Genomic DNA, 15,315 nt, shown 5'->3' on the forward strand with positions numbered 1-15,315 from the left:
TAGGTCCCTTGTTTTTCAACTTGTTTATTAATGACCTGGAGGTGGGCATTGAAAGTACTGTTTCTATTATTGCAGATGATGCTAAATTGTGCAGAACTATAGGTTCCATGCAGGATGCTGCCACTTTGCAGAGTGTTCTGTCTAATTTGAGAAACTGGGCAGCAAACTGGAAAATGAGGTTCAATGTTGATAAATACAAGGTATGTATTTACCTTGTACAAGGTAAATACAAGGTTGATAAATACTTGCATTTATATTATTTTTGCACTTTGGCAAAAATAATATAAATGCAAGTTATACACTAAATGGCAGTGTGTTGGGAGTTTCCTTATATGAGAAGGATCTAGGGGTTTTTGTAGATAACAAGTTGTCTAATTCTGGGCAGTGTCATTCTGTGGCTACTAAAGCAAATAAAGTTCTGTATTGCATAAAAAAGGGCATTAACTCAAGGGATGAAAACATAATTACGCCTCTTTATAGGTCCCTGGTGAGGTCTCATCTGGAGTATGCAGTGCAGTTTTGGAATCCAGTCCTTAAGAGGGATATAAATGAGCTGGAGAGAGTGCAGAGTTGTGCAACTTAATTGGTTAGAGGGACGGAAGATTTAAATTATGAGGGTAGACTGTCAAGGTTGGGGTTGTTTTTTCTGGAAAAAAGGCGCTTGCGAGGGGACATGATTACACTTTACAAGTACATTAGAGGACATTATAGACAAATAGCAGGGGACCTTTTTACCCATAAAGTGGATCACCGTACCAGAGGCCACCCCTTCAGACTAGAAGAAAAGAACTTTCATTTGAAGCAACGTAGGTGGTCCTTCACAGTCAGGACAGTGAGGTTGTGGAATGCACTGCCGGGTGATGTTGTGATGGCGGATTCAGTTAATGCCTTTAAGAATGGCTTGGATGATTTTTTTGGACAGACAGAATATCAAAGGCTATTGAGATACTAAACTCTATAGTTAGTATAGGTATGGATATATATGACTTATGTGAAAGTATGGAGGGGTGTATGGATGCTGGGTTTTCATTTGGAGGGGTTGAACTTGATGGACTTTGTCTTTTTTCAACCCTATGTAACTATGTAGAATATTTAAAAAAAATGGTATTTAAAATAAGATGCAGATAATGACATTTACCATAGAGCATGTCCTCCACCGCCAGAGAAAATGCAGGAATTACTTGAGTGTATGGTTAAATACAACTTACTTCATTAATTTTCTATGTGGGAAACATTAAAAAAGAATGATAAATTTGCATTATCAATGATCACATTAGTTAACCCACCCACTAGCTAATAAAGTAAAAATAATCCCAAAACAGTTTGTGTTCTGTTGGTGGCTCTTAGCATTGTGCAGTTGTTTAGTTTGCTTCTGTGTACACTGTCACCATTATTGCTGTATTTCTGTAATGCACATTAAAGGAGAACTAAAGCTTAACTAAAAAGTAGACTAAAAATGTTGTACATTATTTTTTGGGCTTCTGTACCAGCTCCTTTCAGACAAATGGATTACTGGATTACCCACCTAATCTAATCATTTGGGCAAGTGCTGAGTGATCAAACCATGACCTGTGTTTGCCAGTTGGCTAAACTGCCCGGTAGTATTGCCATTTGGATGCTTAATTCACTATCCAACATGTGATACTATAAAGGTGCATATTGTCACTCTCATCATTAATTGTTTAAATACAGGAGTGCAAAGGTTCCCTTTTGCTGCAGTCTGGGTAAATACAGTAGAACAAGGATTGTATCAAAGGATGACAAATCAGGGGGCTATTACCAGACACTAGGCTGTGGAGGTGACACAGCACTGCATATAGAACTAGCACTGAAATTCACTGGCTTCATTACCTGCCATTTGTCATAATATGTTTTTAAATAATTAAATGCTTGATATCTGCTAAAACTATGTTGCCACTTTTTGCATTCAGTCTATAACTTTAACAAGGTATTTCCCTCTTAACAGCCTTTGTCACGTGAATATCATTATGGTGATGGCTTTGGCTATGGTGTCGCCTTCAAGCCCTTCAATGTCAGGGAATGGAGAAAAGTTATTGTTTCCAACCCTGAAAGTGGTCACTATGTGCACAAGGATGACACCATAACTCCAGCAACACAGTTTCAAATAAAAGTAAAGGCCTTTAATAAAGTTGGAGAAGGTCCATACAGCAGCACTGTTGTAGTATACTCAGCAGAGGATGGTAAGTGAAATAGGTTTGAACCTGATTTGCATTCACTCCCTGACTATGATCCACTTGTATAACTCAGTTCTAGGGAACAGAAAGGATATTCTATTTATTTATTTTGATGGGTAAAGGCACCTTAATTATAAAGAATCAACATATTTGCACTTGTTCTCAGGTCTCCTCTTACCTGGTGCCTCCTAGGATACAGCAGACTGTGCTGGCTTTAACAATTGCACCAGAGAATGAAATGCAGGGTACACAAAGATTTAGTAATGCTTGTATGTAGAAAATGCTTCACTGTGTGCAGATTATGTGTTAGGACAGTATCATGTACCTAATATCTAGGGGGCACATTTACTAAGGGTCGTATTTCGAAGTGAAAAAACGTCGAAAATCGACCATCGAATTGCAGTAGTACGATATTCGAAGTCGAAGGTTTTTTTGATCGAATATGGCCATATGTGATCGAAGTAAAATTGTTCGATCGATCGATTAAATCCTTCGATTCGAACGATTTAATCGATTGATCGAACGATTTTCAAAAAAAAACTTTGAATTCTAAAAACTTAGCCAAATGTTGGCTATAGGTTCTAGGAGGTCTCCATAGGCTAACATAGCAATTCGGTAGGTTAAAGGTGGCGAAGTGTCGACATTTTTTAAAGAGACAGTACTTCGATTTTCGAATGGTCAAATATTCAAAGTTTTTCCAATTCGAAATGAAGTCAAAGTCGAATTTGGCCTATTCGATGGTCGGAGTACCCAAAAATTACTTCGAAATTCGAAGTTTTTGTATTCGAAAATTCACTTCAACCCTTAGTAAATGTGCCCCTAGGTGTGCAAACTGCCGCAGCACACTGTGCTTCAGATTAGTAGCATGCTGCTTTATTTTAACATGAACCCTTGTCACAATAGCTTATAAATTATTCTCGCAGAAACAAAATTTGGACTATATTATGTCGTTCTTCTTTCCCAGTGCCTACAGAAGCCCCAACGGCAGTAGTATACAATATATTGTCATCTACTGAAGTATCTGTTGCCTGGCATCCAGTTTATGAGAAATCTATTGAAGGTTACCAGGTGGGTGCTGATATTCAGCCTCTTCACTCAGTAGTTTCATCCTCTGCACAGTCAAATGTTGCACTTTGATTTTCTACCCCAGTTGATAACACTTAATTCCATATTCCATTTCATAAATCTGTCTACAGATGTGTAACTTGATCACTAGTCAATGGATGTGCTCTTAACAGAAGAACCATTTTTCCAAAATAATTATGCTGTGTAAAGCAATCTATAAAGAAATTTGTCCTTTTAGAAAAAAATGTATTGGATTATAGAACAAACGTCACACACTTTTGCACTGATCACTTTGGTTGACTATTTGGCTTTCATTTTTAATACAGATTTTCATTAAAAATATATATATATATTTGTTTTAGTTTATTAAATATTTTCCATTTTAAAAGAGACTAGTATGCAATTAGAAGAGTTATATGCTGCCTTAATGACTGAAGGAAATCTGGTAAAATTCCTTAGGTTCGCTACTGGCGAATTCAAGACAAAGAAGCAGCAGCACATCGAGTACAAGTGAAAGCTGCAGATATTACAACCCGGCTTGAAGGATTGATGCCAAATACACATTACAACTTAGAAGTTCGGGCTTTTAATAGTGCTGGGGATGGGCCACCAAGCAGAACGCTAACTTTCCTAACAAGGAAAGCTCGTAAGTATTAACCATTGTAAAAGCACTCCACCAAATTAAAGTAATTTTTGTGCTCATTACATTTCTCACTTACTGTATAATTTGTATATGTGTTTATGATTATTGTCTGTAGCAAATACGATGCATCATAAAAGCATTAAAGATGTTTTATTTATATAGACAGAGAGCTGGTATTGCCCATAGCATACTGACATTTTAGGTTACTGTGCCATGGCTCTGTTTTGGGAATAGGAAACTGTCTAAGGGAAGTGCTGCTGCAGGTAGGTGGGCATTCTTCAGCAACATTGATATGTGAAGTTTTGAGCAGAAATATCTGCCATAAACATTGTTTTTCCAATTTACATTAACAGTGACTGCCAGTGATCCTGGACATTTTAGTTCTGCTTCGGAGTTCTGCTGTGATCTTAAATGACTGTGTCCAATTGCCTGTACTAGATCGACACTCTACTATCCATATTGACCCTGCTCTTAATGATATAAATGATATGTATTTTTCTTCTTTTCCTCCAGCTCCAAGTCAGAAACCTCAGATTACAAGTGCTGTGAGATATGGCTCACAGTATATTATCACCTGGGAACATGTAGCACATTTATCCAATGAATCTGCTGTGAATGGTTACAAGGTAACTTTAAAAACTAACAGGCTAACAGAGATCTGACACTACCAAAAAAAATTTCACTTTGAATTAAACCCTTCTCATACCTTTCATGATGTTATACCTCTATAGCCTTGCTATTTAACCTAGCTATATTCATGATAATGGTGGAATTTAAGTTGTGTAGTTAAAAATCACCATCAATTTTCTTTTCCAGCAATATAATACCAGGATATACTGCCAGGATATTCTTAAGTCTTTTATGTGTGAACAAGTGGCATAAAGTGTTTTTATCGTAAGCTTTAGATGGTTTCCAAGCACATTTTTCATATTTTTAAAATAAGCTGTATCTGGGATATTGGTTTATTTTTATTTTGCGGGAAATTCGTGATTTTTTGGCCGAAATGGGAGAAATTCGCCCATCACGGTTTATAACTTAAGTCTGCTAGGAAATCATGTAAACATTAAATAAGCCCAATAGACTGGGTTTGCTTCCAATAAGGACTAATAATATCTTATCTCAAGTTTAAAGTTCTATTTTATTATTACAGAGGAAAAATAAATCATTTTTTAAAATTTGGATTACTTCATTATAAGCAAGTCTATGGGAAATGGTCTTTTTGTAAGTTGCTTTCTGGATAATGGGTTTCCAGATAACAGATCCTAAACTGTATCTTACAAAGCTGCACCTATTCATGTCCCTGACATTTCCTCATGCCCACTCAATTATAGGCTTAAGGAATGTTCAGTCACGTTTATGAACTGTCACATGGAAACTGGCAGCTGTGATGTGTATAATCATCTCATTCTCTGATATATATATATATATACCTTTATATACTGTACATGCATTGTTTACAAAGCAGTATAACAGTACTTCTATCTGGCCAGGTTCTTTACAGGCAAGATGGGCAGAGAGATGGAAAGCTGTATACAACTCCCAAACATTCAGTAGAATTACCTGTCCCAGAAGAAGGAGAATATGTTGTTGAGGTCCGAGCTCACAGCGAAGGTGGTGATGGAGCAGTTGCTTACATTAAAATTTCTGGTGAGTCATGTGTAGCTACATCAGTCCACAAGGTACTAAAAGGCTGCACAGATATTGTACTCCATTTCATGTTTAAGAACCACATGAAAACACCAGTATTGGTGACATACTCATGAGAATCACATGGCTGTTTCTTACACTGGCTGTAAGCAGCCAGTATAACTCCTATATATTACAGTGCATTCTATTACTGATATAATTAATAATTAATTAATAACGTCAATGTACAATGTGTACTAAGAGCCAACTATTTTTTTAAAAAAAATTCCTTTTAGTTCTGACTCCTATACTTTCATAATGATTGCGTTCAAGTAAAAAATGCAAGTTCTTTTGATGCATTTTGATATGAAAGCACTTACCTTTGATTTTTGGGCAAGCTGTCTCCTAAGATATATATAAAAATAAAATGCTGATCCACCTTAAAAAGGGATACAACGCCATTTCATTCGTTTCACAAATCAAAAATTAAAATGATGCTTTAGGAATGTGTCCAGAAGTTACAAAGAATAGGGATGTAGCGAACGTCGGAAAAAAAGTTCGCGAACATATTCGCGAACTTGCGCAAAAATGCGAGCGGTTCGCGAACGGTTCGCGAACCCCATAGACTTCAATGGGAAGGCGAACTTTAACATCTAGAAAAGACATTTCTGGCCAGAAAAATGATTTTAAAGTTGTTTAAAGGGTGCAACGACCTGGACAGTGGCATGCCAGAGGGGGATCAAGGGCAAAAATGTATCTGAAAAATCTGCCTGTGTGTGCTTGGAGAGATAGTGTAGGGGGAGAGCTGTTAGTGATTTCAGGGACAGATGATAGTAAGCTTGCTGGCTAGTAATCTGCTTGATACTGCTCTGTATTGGAGGGACAGAAGTCTGCAGGGATTTGAGGGACATTTTAGCTTAGGTAGCTTTGCTGGCTAGTAATCTACTGTTCTCTTTAAACAACTGCCATACGTTGACCTTGTAGGCATTGTTTGCCCAGTTTTTTTGGACGCAGCCACTGAAGCACAGTTGCCAGAAAAAATATGCCATATAAATGCTGAAAATAGTAATTTTTCGCCATACGTTGACCTTGTAGACATTGTTTGCCCAGTTTTTTTTGGACGCAGCCACTGAAGCACAGTTGCCAGAAAAATTATGCCATATAAATGCTGAAAATATAAATTTTTTTGGTTGCAGCCACTGAAGCACAGAGGCCAGAAAAATTATGCCATATAAATGCAGAAAATATGCATTTTTTTGGTCGCAGCCACTGAAGCACAGTTGCCAGAATAATTATGCCATATAAATGCTGAAAATATAAATTTTTTTGGTTGCAGCCACTGAAGCACAGAGGCCAGAAAAATTATGCCATATAAATGCAGAAAATATGCATTTTTTTGGTCGCAGCCACTGAAGCACAGTTGCCAGAAAAAATATGCCATATAAATGCTGAAAATAGTCATTTTTTGCCATATACGTTGAGTCAACGTATGGCAAAAAATTACTATTTTCAGCATTTATATGGCATATTTTTTCTGGCCTCTGTGCTTCAGTGGCTGCGGCCAAAAAAACTGGGCAAACAATGCCTACAAGGTCAACGTATACACTACTACAGCGGTGGATACGGATTACGTAAAATATATGAATGCTGCTTGAAAAAAAGTAACTCAAGTGGTTTTTCTAGAGACGATAATATTATCAATATTTAGACAAAATGTGAACAAGCTCACACAGCTCGATGGCGGGTTGAAGAAAACAGTGTGCAAATAATGCCTACAAGGTCAACGTATACACTACTACAGCGGTGGATACGGATTACGTAAAATATATGAATGCTGCTTGAAAAAAAGTAACTCAAGTGGTTTTTCTAGAGACGATAATATTATCAATATTTAGACAAAATGTGAACAAGCTCACACAGCTCGATGGCGGGTTGAAGAAAACAGTGTGCAAATAATGCCTACAAGGTCAACGTATACACTACTACAGCGGTGGATACGGATTACGTAAAATATATGAATGCTGCTTGAAAAAAAGTAACTCAAGTGGTTTTTCTAGAGACGATAATATTATCAATATTTAGACAAAATGTGAACAAGCTCACACAGCTCGATGGCGGGTTGAAGAAAACACTGTGCAAATAATGCCTACAAGGCCAACGTATACACTACTACAGCGGTGGATACGGATTACGTAAAATATATGAATGCTGCTTGAAAAAAGTGACTCCGGTGTTTTTTCTGGAGACGGTAATATTATGGATATTTAGACAGAATGGGAACAAGGTCACACAGCTCGATGGCGGGTTGAAGAAAACAGTGTGCAAATAATGCCTACAAGGCCAACGTATACACTACTACAGCGGTGGATACGGATTACGTAAAATATATGAATGCTGCTTGAAAAAAGTGACTCCGGTGTTTTTTCTGGAGACGGTAATATTATGGATATTTAGACAGAATGGGAACAAGGTCACACAGCTCGATGGCGGGTTGAAGAAAACAGTGTGCAAATAATGCCTACAAGGCCAACGTATACACTACTACAGCGGTGGATACGGATTACGTAAAATATATGAATGCTGCTTGAAAAAAGTGACTCCGGTGTTTTTTCTGGAGACGGTAATATTATGGATATTTAGACAGAATGGGAACAAGGTCACACAGCTCGATGGCGGGTTGAAGAAAACAGTGTGCAAATAATGCCTACAAGGCCAACGTATACACTACTACAGCGGTGGATACGGATTACGTAAAATATATTATGGCTGCTTGAAAAAAGTGACTCCGGTGTTTTTTCTGGAGACGGTAATATTATGGATATTTAGACAGAATGTGAACAAGGTCACACAGCTCGATGGCGGGTTGAAGAAAACAGTGTGCAAATAATGCCTACAGGGCAAATAATGCCTAAAAGGTCAACTTATACACTACTACAGCGGTAGTAAAATAAAAAAAAGTAAAATAAAAAAAAATGAATATTAAAAAAAAAAATTAAAGTTGGTGCTGCTGAACTACTAGGAGCAGCAGATTAGCACACCAGTCCCACTCCCCAACACTGCTAGACTAATAGCACTGGGCTCTTATAGTAGTAGTAGTAGTAGTAGTAGTAAAACAACAAAAAAATAAATAAAAGCAGTCCTTACAAGGACTACTGTTATTGCAGCAGTCAGCAGATGAGATCAGAAGCAGGACAGCTGCCCACTGCAGCTACATACAGAGCACTGCAGTAGAAGGTAGATTACTAGCCAGCAAAGCTACCTAAGCTTAAATGTCCCTCAAACCCCTGCAGACTTCTGTCCCTCCAATAACAGAGCAGTATCAAAACGATTACTAGCCAGCAAACTTTCAACTGTCCCTGAAATCACTAACAGGCAGCAGCTCTCTCCCTACACTATCTCTTCAGCACACACAGGCAGAGTGAAAAAACGCTGCAGGGCTTCGGTTTTTATAGGGAAGGGGAGTGGTCCAGGGGAGAGCTTCCTGATTGGCTGCCATGTACCTGCTGGTCTGGGGTGAGAGGGCAAAAAATAGCGCCAACAATGGCGAACCCAAAATGGCGAACGTCGCGCGACGTTCGCGAACTTCCGGCGAGCGCGAACACCCGATGTTCGCGCGAACAAGTTCGCCGGCGAACAGTTCGCGACATCTCTAACAAAGAACCCCAGAACAACACAGGGATCAGATGGCCTAACAGGCCGTAGTTAAAGCCTCATGACTACCTCAAAAAACATATTAGGTGACAGAAAATTAGCATATCAGACTCAATTCACCTAGAGGGCCTTCTAGATTTCTTGAGTACTATACAGGTATGTGATCTATTATCTGAAATGCTTGGAACCCCAGGTTTTATGGATAATGATAGTTTCCATTATTTGTACCAGCATAACTTAAATAAATGTTTGCCACCATATTGATTCATTCCAGCCTAGCTGGTCTCAAGAACGAGGTACTGTTTTATTATTATAAAGAAAAAGGATGAAAAAAATTTGTATAATTTTCTTAAATTAGGATATAGCCTCTAGATGAGAAAGGAAGCGCATAATTTTTTTTTTATTACTAAGATGTCTGGTAAAGTCAAAATTAAACTGGGTCTTGCAGCACAACATAGACCCCAATTGGATCAAAGGAAACAAATGTGTATAAAATTATCATTATCATTATTATTATCCTTCAAGTTAAATACATTTGCAGAGGTTTTTCCTCATTTAGTTGGTTCTGGCACCATTGGTGCTTTCACTCTATGGACCCAGTCACATACACATAACACACATCAGGGTCATTTTCAGCTAGAGCCACTTAGCTTTTATATTTTGGAGTGTGTGAGGAAACCAGAGTACTCAGATAAGCACACATAAACACAGGCAGAACATACAGACATTAACACTACAGAAGTATGATTACAAATCACAGGAATTGTTGTGGTTAAAGGTTGTCGCTTGTTGACTCTGTTTGTCTCTCTTATTTTACTATACAATTATGAAACAAGAAATGCAATCACATTTAGTTCTCTCTACTTAAAGGGGACTTGTATAATAAATGTCCTTTTCAAATTAAAAATGAAACCCAAATTCGTTTTTCTATTAAAACATCCATAACTGTTGTATAGAAATTTAAAAATATCAGCTGTCAATCAGGCATAGAGGCAGGGCAGGCAATTACTTTCACTTTCCATTATACATTTCCTAGCTGTTACTGTACTTCTGACACCCCCCCTCACTGTCTAATTGAATATCCTAGACATCAGGTCCCCTATTCTGGTGCAGAAAAAAGATTTTGGTATGAAGCATATAAAATGGTGTCCGCCTGCTTGCTTTGATCGTGAATTCCAAGAAGGAAGGAAGCAAGATTTAAAGGGGACCCGTCACCCAAAAAAAATTATCCAAATCCTATTTTATCATGTTAGTCAAGCAAAATGAACTTTAATTACACTGTATAAATTATTTGAATCTTGTTTCCATCAGTCTGAGAACTCATAATAATATAGCAACCAGGAAGGAGCCATTTTGTGGACAATGTTATTAAGACAAGACTTGTATCATCTCAGAATCTTGTTTGTGCACCAGAATGGGGGACCTGATGTCCATCCCCATGTCCTGGTTACACAATTAAATCGTTAAGAGAACTGGGGGAATGTGAGGAGAGCAGTGACATGTAGGAAGTGCTGAATGGAAAGTGAAAGTAATTGCTTGCCCCACCTCTATGCCTAGGCATAGAGGTGGGGTAGGCAATACTTGATTGACAGCTGATATTTTTAAATGAGTTTACAAGAGCTATGAATGCTTTAATAAAAAAAAGAAATTGGATTTCATATTTAATTTAAGAAGGACTTTTATTATACAGATTTTTATGTCTGGGTGACGGGTCCACTTTAAACAATTAGTATAGTAAAGTTTATTTTGCTTGCCAATTACAATAAAAAAAAAATTAAAATTATTTCTTAGGGCTACAGGTCCCTTTAGTTAATCCATCAGAAGTGTCCTCCAGACACATCAGTCTTGTTGTTGGCATTTTGGAATTTTGAAGTTCTTGAATTTTCTTTCAAGGAAACGTGCATTGTGTTGAAACTGCCATATATATCAACTCTAGTAACACCAGTCTTTTCTTTCAATTGTAGGAGGTGCAACAGGGATTCTCCCCTCTTTTCTTGGAGTTCTTCTGCCAATCCTAAGCCTGCTGATGTATTTGGAATTTTGAATGTAGCTACATTTACAATGTCCTGAGTGCAGTGTACTCTCCTCACAGCTGAAGGCAATGATTTTTTTTTCTTTTCTTTTTAGTTGGAGATTACTCCGGTACCATCTTAAGACAAAAAAAAAAAAAAGATATTACCATACTGATTTATTGTGAACTGAAAAAAGGCATTCATGAACTCCACACATGAAGGGGTTATTTTCGAGGAAGAACGTTTTTAACTTGTTCCACTATGCCTTATGAAACACGTATGCCAATATTTGACAGTTGCATGATCAAACGGGCAAGTTACAGTGTTAAATTGCAATACCTTAGACTGTACAGTGAAAGCAAAGTCACCATGCATAGGTGATTTAATGAAATAAAACATTGTTATATATATATAATAGAGATACAAATGTTGTATATGGTTAGAGTAAGAAACAAATGCCATCTGTCTATGCTGTTTTGTGTGCTTCATCATTTTTACTGGCCCCTGTCTTTTGTTTGCAAGGTTCAGGCTTCTAGACTAGTAGTCAGAACAAAAACAGTCATTACATGACAAAAAAACGGATGTTTTCGCTACAATAATTGAATGTACTTTCTTAATATATGATAGGGTTGGGGGTATGGGGGGCAAAAGGTGACCATGTGAACTGGTTTCCATGTAGATCCATTGAGTGCATGAAATGAATGTAGATTTCCTTGGCATTACTAGGACTTAAGACGTCAGAGACATGTTACAAACATTGACTGGCAAACAACTTTGTTTTTATTGGTCATATGTCTATTATGGCATTAGCTATATTCTACAGTAATGCCAATGGTAATCCAACCATTAGGAATAATGTATACCTTTTGTCTGGTGGCTTATAGGCAAGAGGGAGAACATTGACAATGAACAATGGAATGTCCATATAGCACAGTGCTCTACTGGCTGAGAATTTAGGCACTTGCAATTGAATGGCCTTCAAGAGTATGATGTTTCTAATGGTCAGGCTGGTAAGACATTAACCCAAACCAACCCTGGATATTGGTCAGGTTAGAAATTTATATTTCCAGCACTGAAGATTTTATTATTAGTTCTTTATTATAAGACTACAATAATTGAAAGGCTTTGGAGTACTGGAAAGCCGTGCAAGCAAGTTGTTACCATTTGTTTGTTACTACATTGTCTTATCCTTTGTGTAATAGTTTCTAATGAAACATCCTGACATTTAATTAGGTTGTTTTTTATTAATTTTATTAGATTGCTTTATTTAGCAATACGCCAATTGTTCTGCATGTAACTATACCTACTGAGATGCAGTGGCTCCTACTTTTTAGTTACTTCAAAATGATCTCTCCATTCCAAGAAATTCAGGAGTGCAGGAGGTTTATAATTCTGTATCATGCAAACTGCTATTTTTCATCTCTACTTTGTTGCTGTTTACACTATGTGATCACAAATGGTGGATACAGTGTGGTAAGGGGTGGTACATTTTTAATGTGACTTTGTTCAGAGTTTGTTGTGTATAGTTGAAGATGTGAAGACTGTTGTCTGTGTGGTACAGTAAAAAAAAGTTGGTGCAGTATATTTGGAGAGATGGCAAATATCAATGACAAAGGCATCTGGGTAAAAAGCTTGTTAACAACCCCTTACTAATGAATGTGTTTGCTCTGCCTTTGTCTTTATCTTTTGTGTTCAGCCATCAAAATGGTTTCCAAGGCGCGCTTAAAATGTCAACGTTCTGTGTGAGTGGTATTGGGGGGAAAAAAACATTTTTTTTTTCAAGATGGTTCCAGTAACAGTGCAATGTTTTCATTTTCTTTTTCTTATTAGCACAAACTTGTTATATGATTAAATATAGCTATTTACTTTTTATATATAAATTACCCTACAGATTTTATTAATAGAAGAACAAAAATCTCAATTTACTATGTACTTGTCATAATGTATAAAGACTGCATTCTGAAAAACAACAAAACAAAGAATATTAATATAGAAGTGCCACTGAATTGATGTGGAAATGTTTAATACCTTGGGAGAAAAGCATATGTATTCGCACACAGTTGTGTGTGTGTTTGTAGATGAATATTCCTTACACATGACTTTATTTTCAAATGCATGATGCCCTTTTACCTTTCTACTATACACTATGTAAAAATGTGCTTGGATCTGAGGTGTAGAGAAAAGAACACTTGTTTAATGCAGATTTTGTTTTAAAGCAAATTTCAATGCTTCTTATATTCAATGCACTTACCATGTGTCAAAACTGGCATCACCCATTCACAGGACAAATCTGCAGTTGAGAATGGCCTTTTGAGACTGAAAATGCAAGATCATTTTTCAGACTAGAGCAATACCCACTCAGCGTTAACTTGTTCCATTTAAACACATTTTTTAACTACTTGCACATGTTTAATTTGCTTCTATTGAGATGTGTTTGGGTTTCTTTAATAATCGTGTAAGAGAATATTTGTTGCTTGAATTTTGTTTTATTTTACTTTATTGGTTTACATGTTATATTTTTTTTTAAAGTGGAATAGGTACAGTAGGAATGAGATTTTCTTTTTTTTTAATGAAGGAACCCAAGTTAAAATGTAATAAATATCAGTATTACTCACAATATAACTGTTGGCCTATACATTTACCAAAATGTTATGTTTTGTTAAAAAAAAACTTAAGTAAAAGAAAACTTCCACCAAATAAAGGTATTTGACAAACAATTTTCATATTTAATGATATGAGTTTTATTTCTGGTAAAATGTAACATAATGTGGCTCTGTGCTAAGGCTTAAGGGTTATTTCAATTAGTATATTTGCACAGAATATCATTTGAATGAACCTAATCAAGTCTGCTGAGCAAAGGTATCATCTCATGAGCATAACTATAAATAAGTTGTTACCTGTATGCACTATACGGCCTATTTTTGGTACTCCTTCGGTACTCAGGTGACAGTAACTGCTTTTCTGGTTGTTTGTGATTGTTTTTTTTTTTTGCATACATACAGTTCACACTAACCAAGAAAAAAGCAGTGTTGGTAAGTTCAGATGGAACCAAACCAAATACGTGTAAATAATGCCTTGCAGATACACCTGCATTGAACTCATTAACTTGGACTTATGTAGTAAAAGGTACATAAATGACCTGATATTTTACATATAAATTATACCTCCCAATTATACCTCCCAACGTTTGAGAAATGGAAAGAGGGGAAAAAAAACCTGTTTCGCGCAGCTCTGCAAACCTTGTTTTTGACCATGCCCATTTTATGACCACACCCCCTGATTACCATGTCCATTTTACAAAATTTGGCAGGTTATAGATGTTTGAACACAATTCTGGGAGTTTTAGTGCCATGTTTTATGGGTTATAACGCATAATGAATGCTAATGAAGGTGAATTTGCCCTTTTATCTGTGAGTCACAGACCTGTTTATCTTAAATAGCTACAATTGTATCTTTGCTTATCTTAAATTGTTACAGAAGGATCAAAGTGCAGGTGCTGAGTGTTCTGGATTCTGCCAAAAAGCATCTTTTCTTAATCAAGTCTCAGAAACTTAACAGCACTGGAGTCAGTGCAGGAGATCAAAGAGAAACTTTAAACTTTTTAATAAAAAGCCAGGACTGAGCTGAGCTGTCATAACCAGGACTGTCCCGCAGAAAATGGAACAGGCGGGAGGCAGTTCGGGGAAATTAGTCACCCCGGAGAAGTACATGATAGATTTCGAATTTTGAATTTTTTTTAAACTCAATTTGAATTTGGACTATTCCCTAGTCGAATTACACTAAAATAAACTTGAAATTCGAATTGTCAATCTGACCCTTGATAAAGCTGCCCCTAGGTCTTTCCTTTGATCAGTGGGAGGTATGATAAATGTGTTTTTATGTACAGAACTGATTCAACAAAACCATGATCGGCTGCATGTGCTGCAGGGGAAATGGTCTTTCTGTACTTCAGAGCTTTCTGGATAATGGATTTGGATAAAGAATGCATTTATATGCATTCCACCTCATGTTAAGCTGATTTCACTCTGCCCTTATTTCCAACAAGACAAATGCTATGTTCAGTATTGGAAACTGTGCATGGCATTAGACATTTTTTAAATGTTAATAGGAGTAGTTAACTATT

At 36.8% G+C, this 15,315-nt stretch overlaps 1 protein-coding gene across 3 annotated transcripts in view; it reads left to right on the forward strand.

Annotated features, from left to right (window-relative positions):
* cntn1.S (contactin 1 S homeolog) overlaps positions 1-13,909 on the forward strand; it is an 80,767-nt gene extending 66,858 nt beyond the window's left edge. For 2 of the 3 annotated variants that reach the window (XM_018254107.2, XM_041587512.1), the window contains exons 19-24: positions 1,967-2,201; positions 3,160-3,263; positions 3,720-3,906; positions 4,417-4,529; positions 5,394-5,550; positions 11,145-13,909. In XM_018254107.2, coding sequence (XP_018109596.1) covers positions 1,967-2,201; positions 3,160-3,263; positions 3,720-3,906; positions 4,417-4,529; positions 5,394-5,550; positions 11,145-11,224 — 876 coding nt within the window. In that variant the 3' untranslated portion in view covers positions 11,225-13,909. The remainder of the gene's footprint in view (positions 1-1,966; positions 2,202-3,159; positions 3,264-3,719; positions 3,907-4,416; positions 4,530-5,393; positions 5,551-11,144) is intronic. The other variant, NM_001087736.1, reaches the window with a different exon arrangement.
* The last annotated feature ends 1,406 nt before the right edge of the window (positions 13,910-15,315 follow it).

The sequence above is a fragment of the Xenopus laevis genome, chromosome 3S (assembly GCF_017654675.1).
Source record: "Xenopus laevis strain J_2021 chromosome 3S, Xenopus_laevis_v10.1, whole genome shotgun sequence".
NCBI lineage: Eukaryota > Metazoa > Chordata > Amphibia > Anura > Pipidae > Xenopus > Xenopus laevis.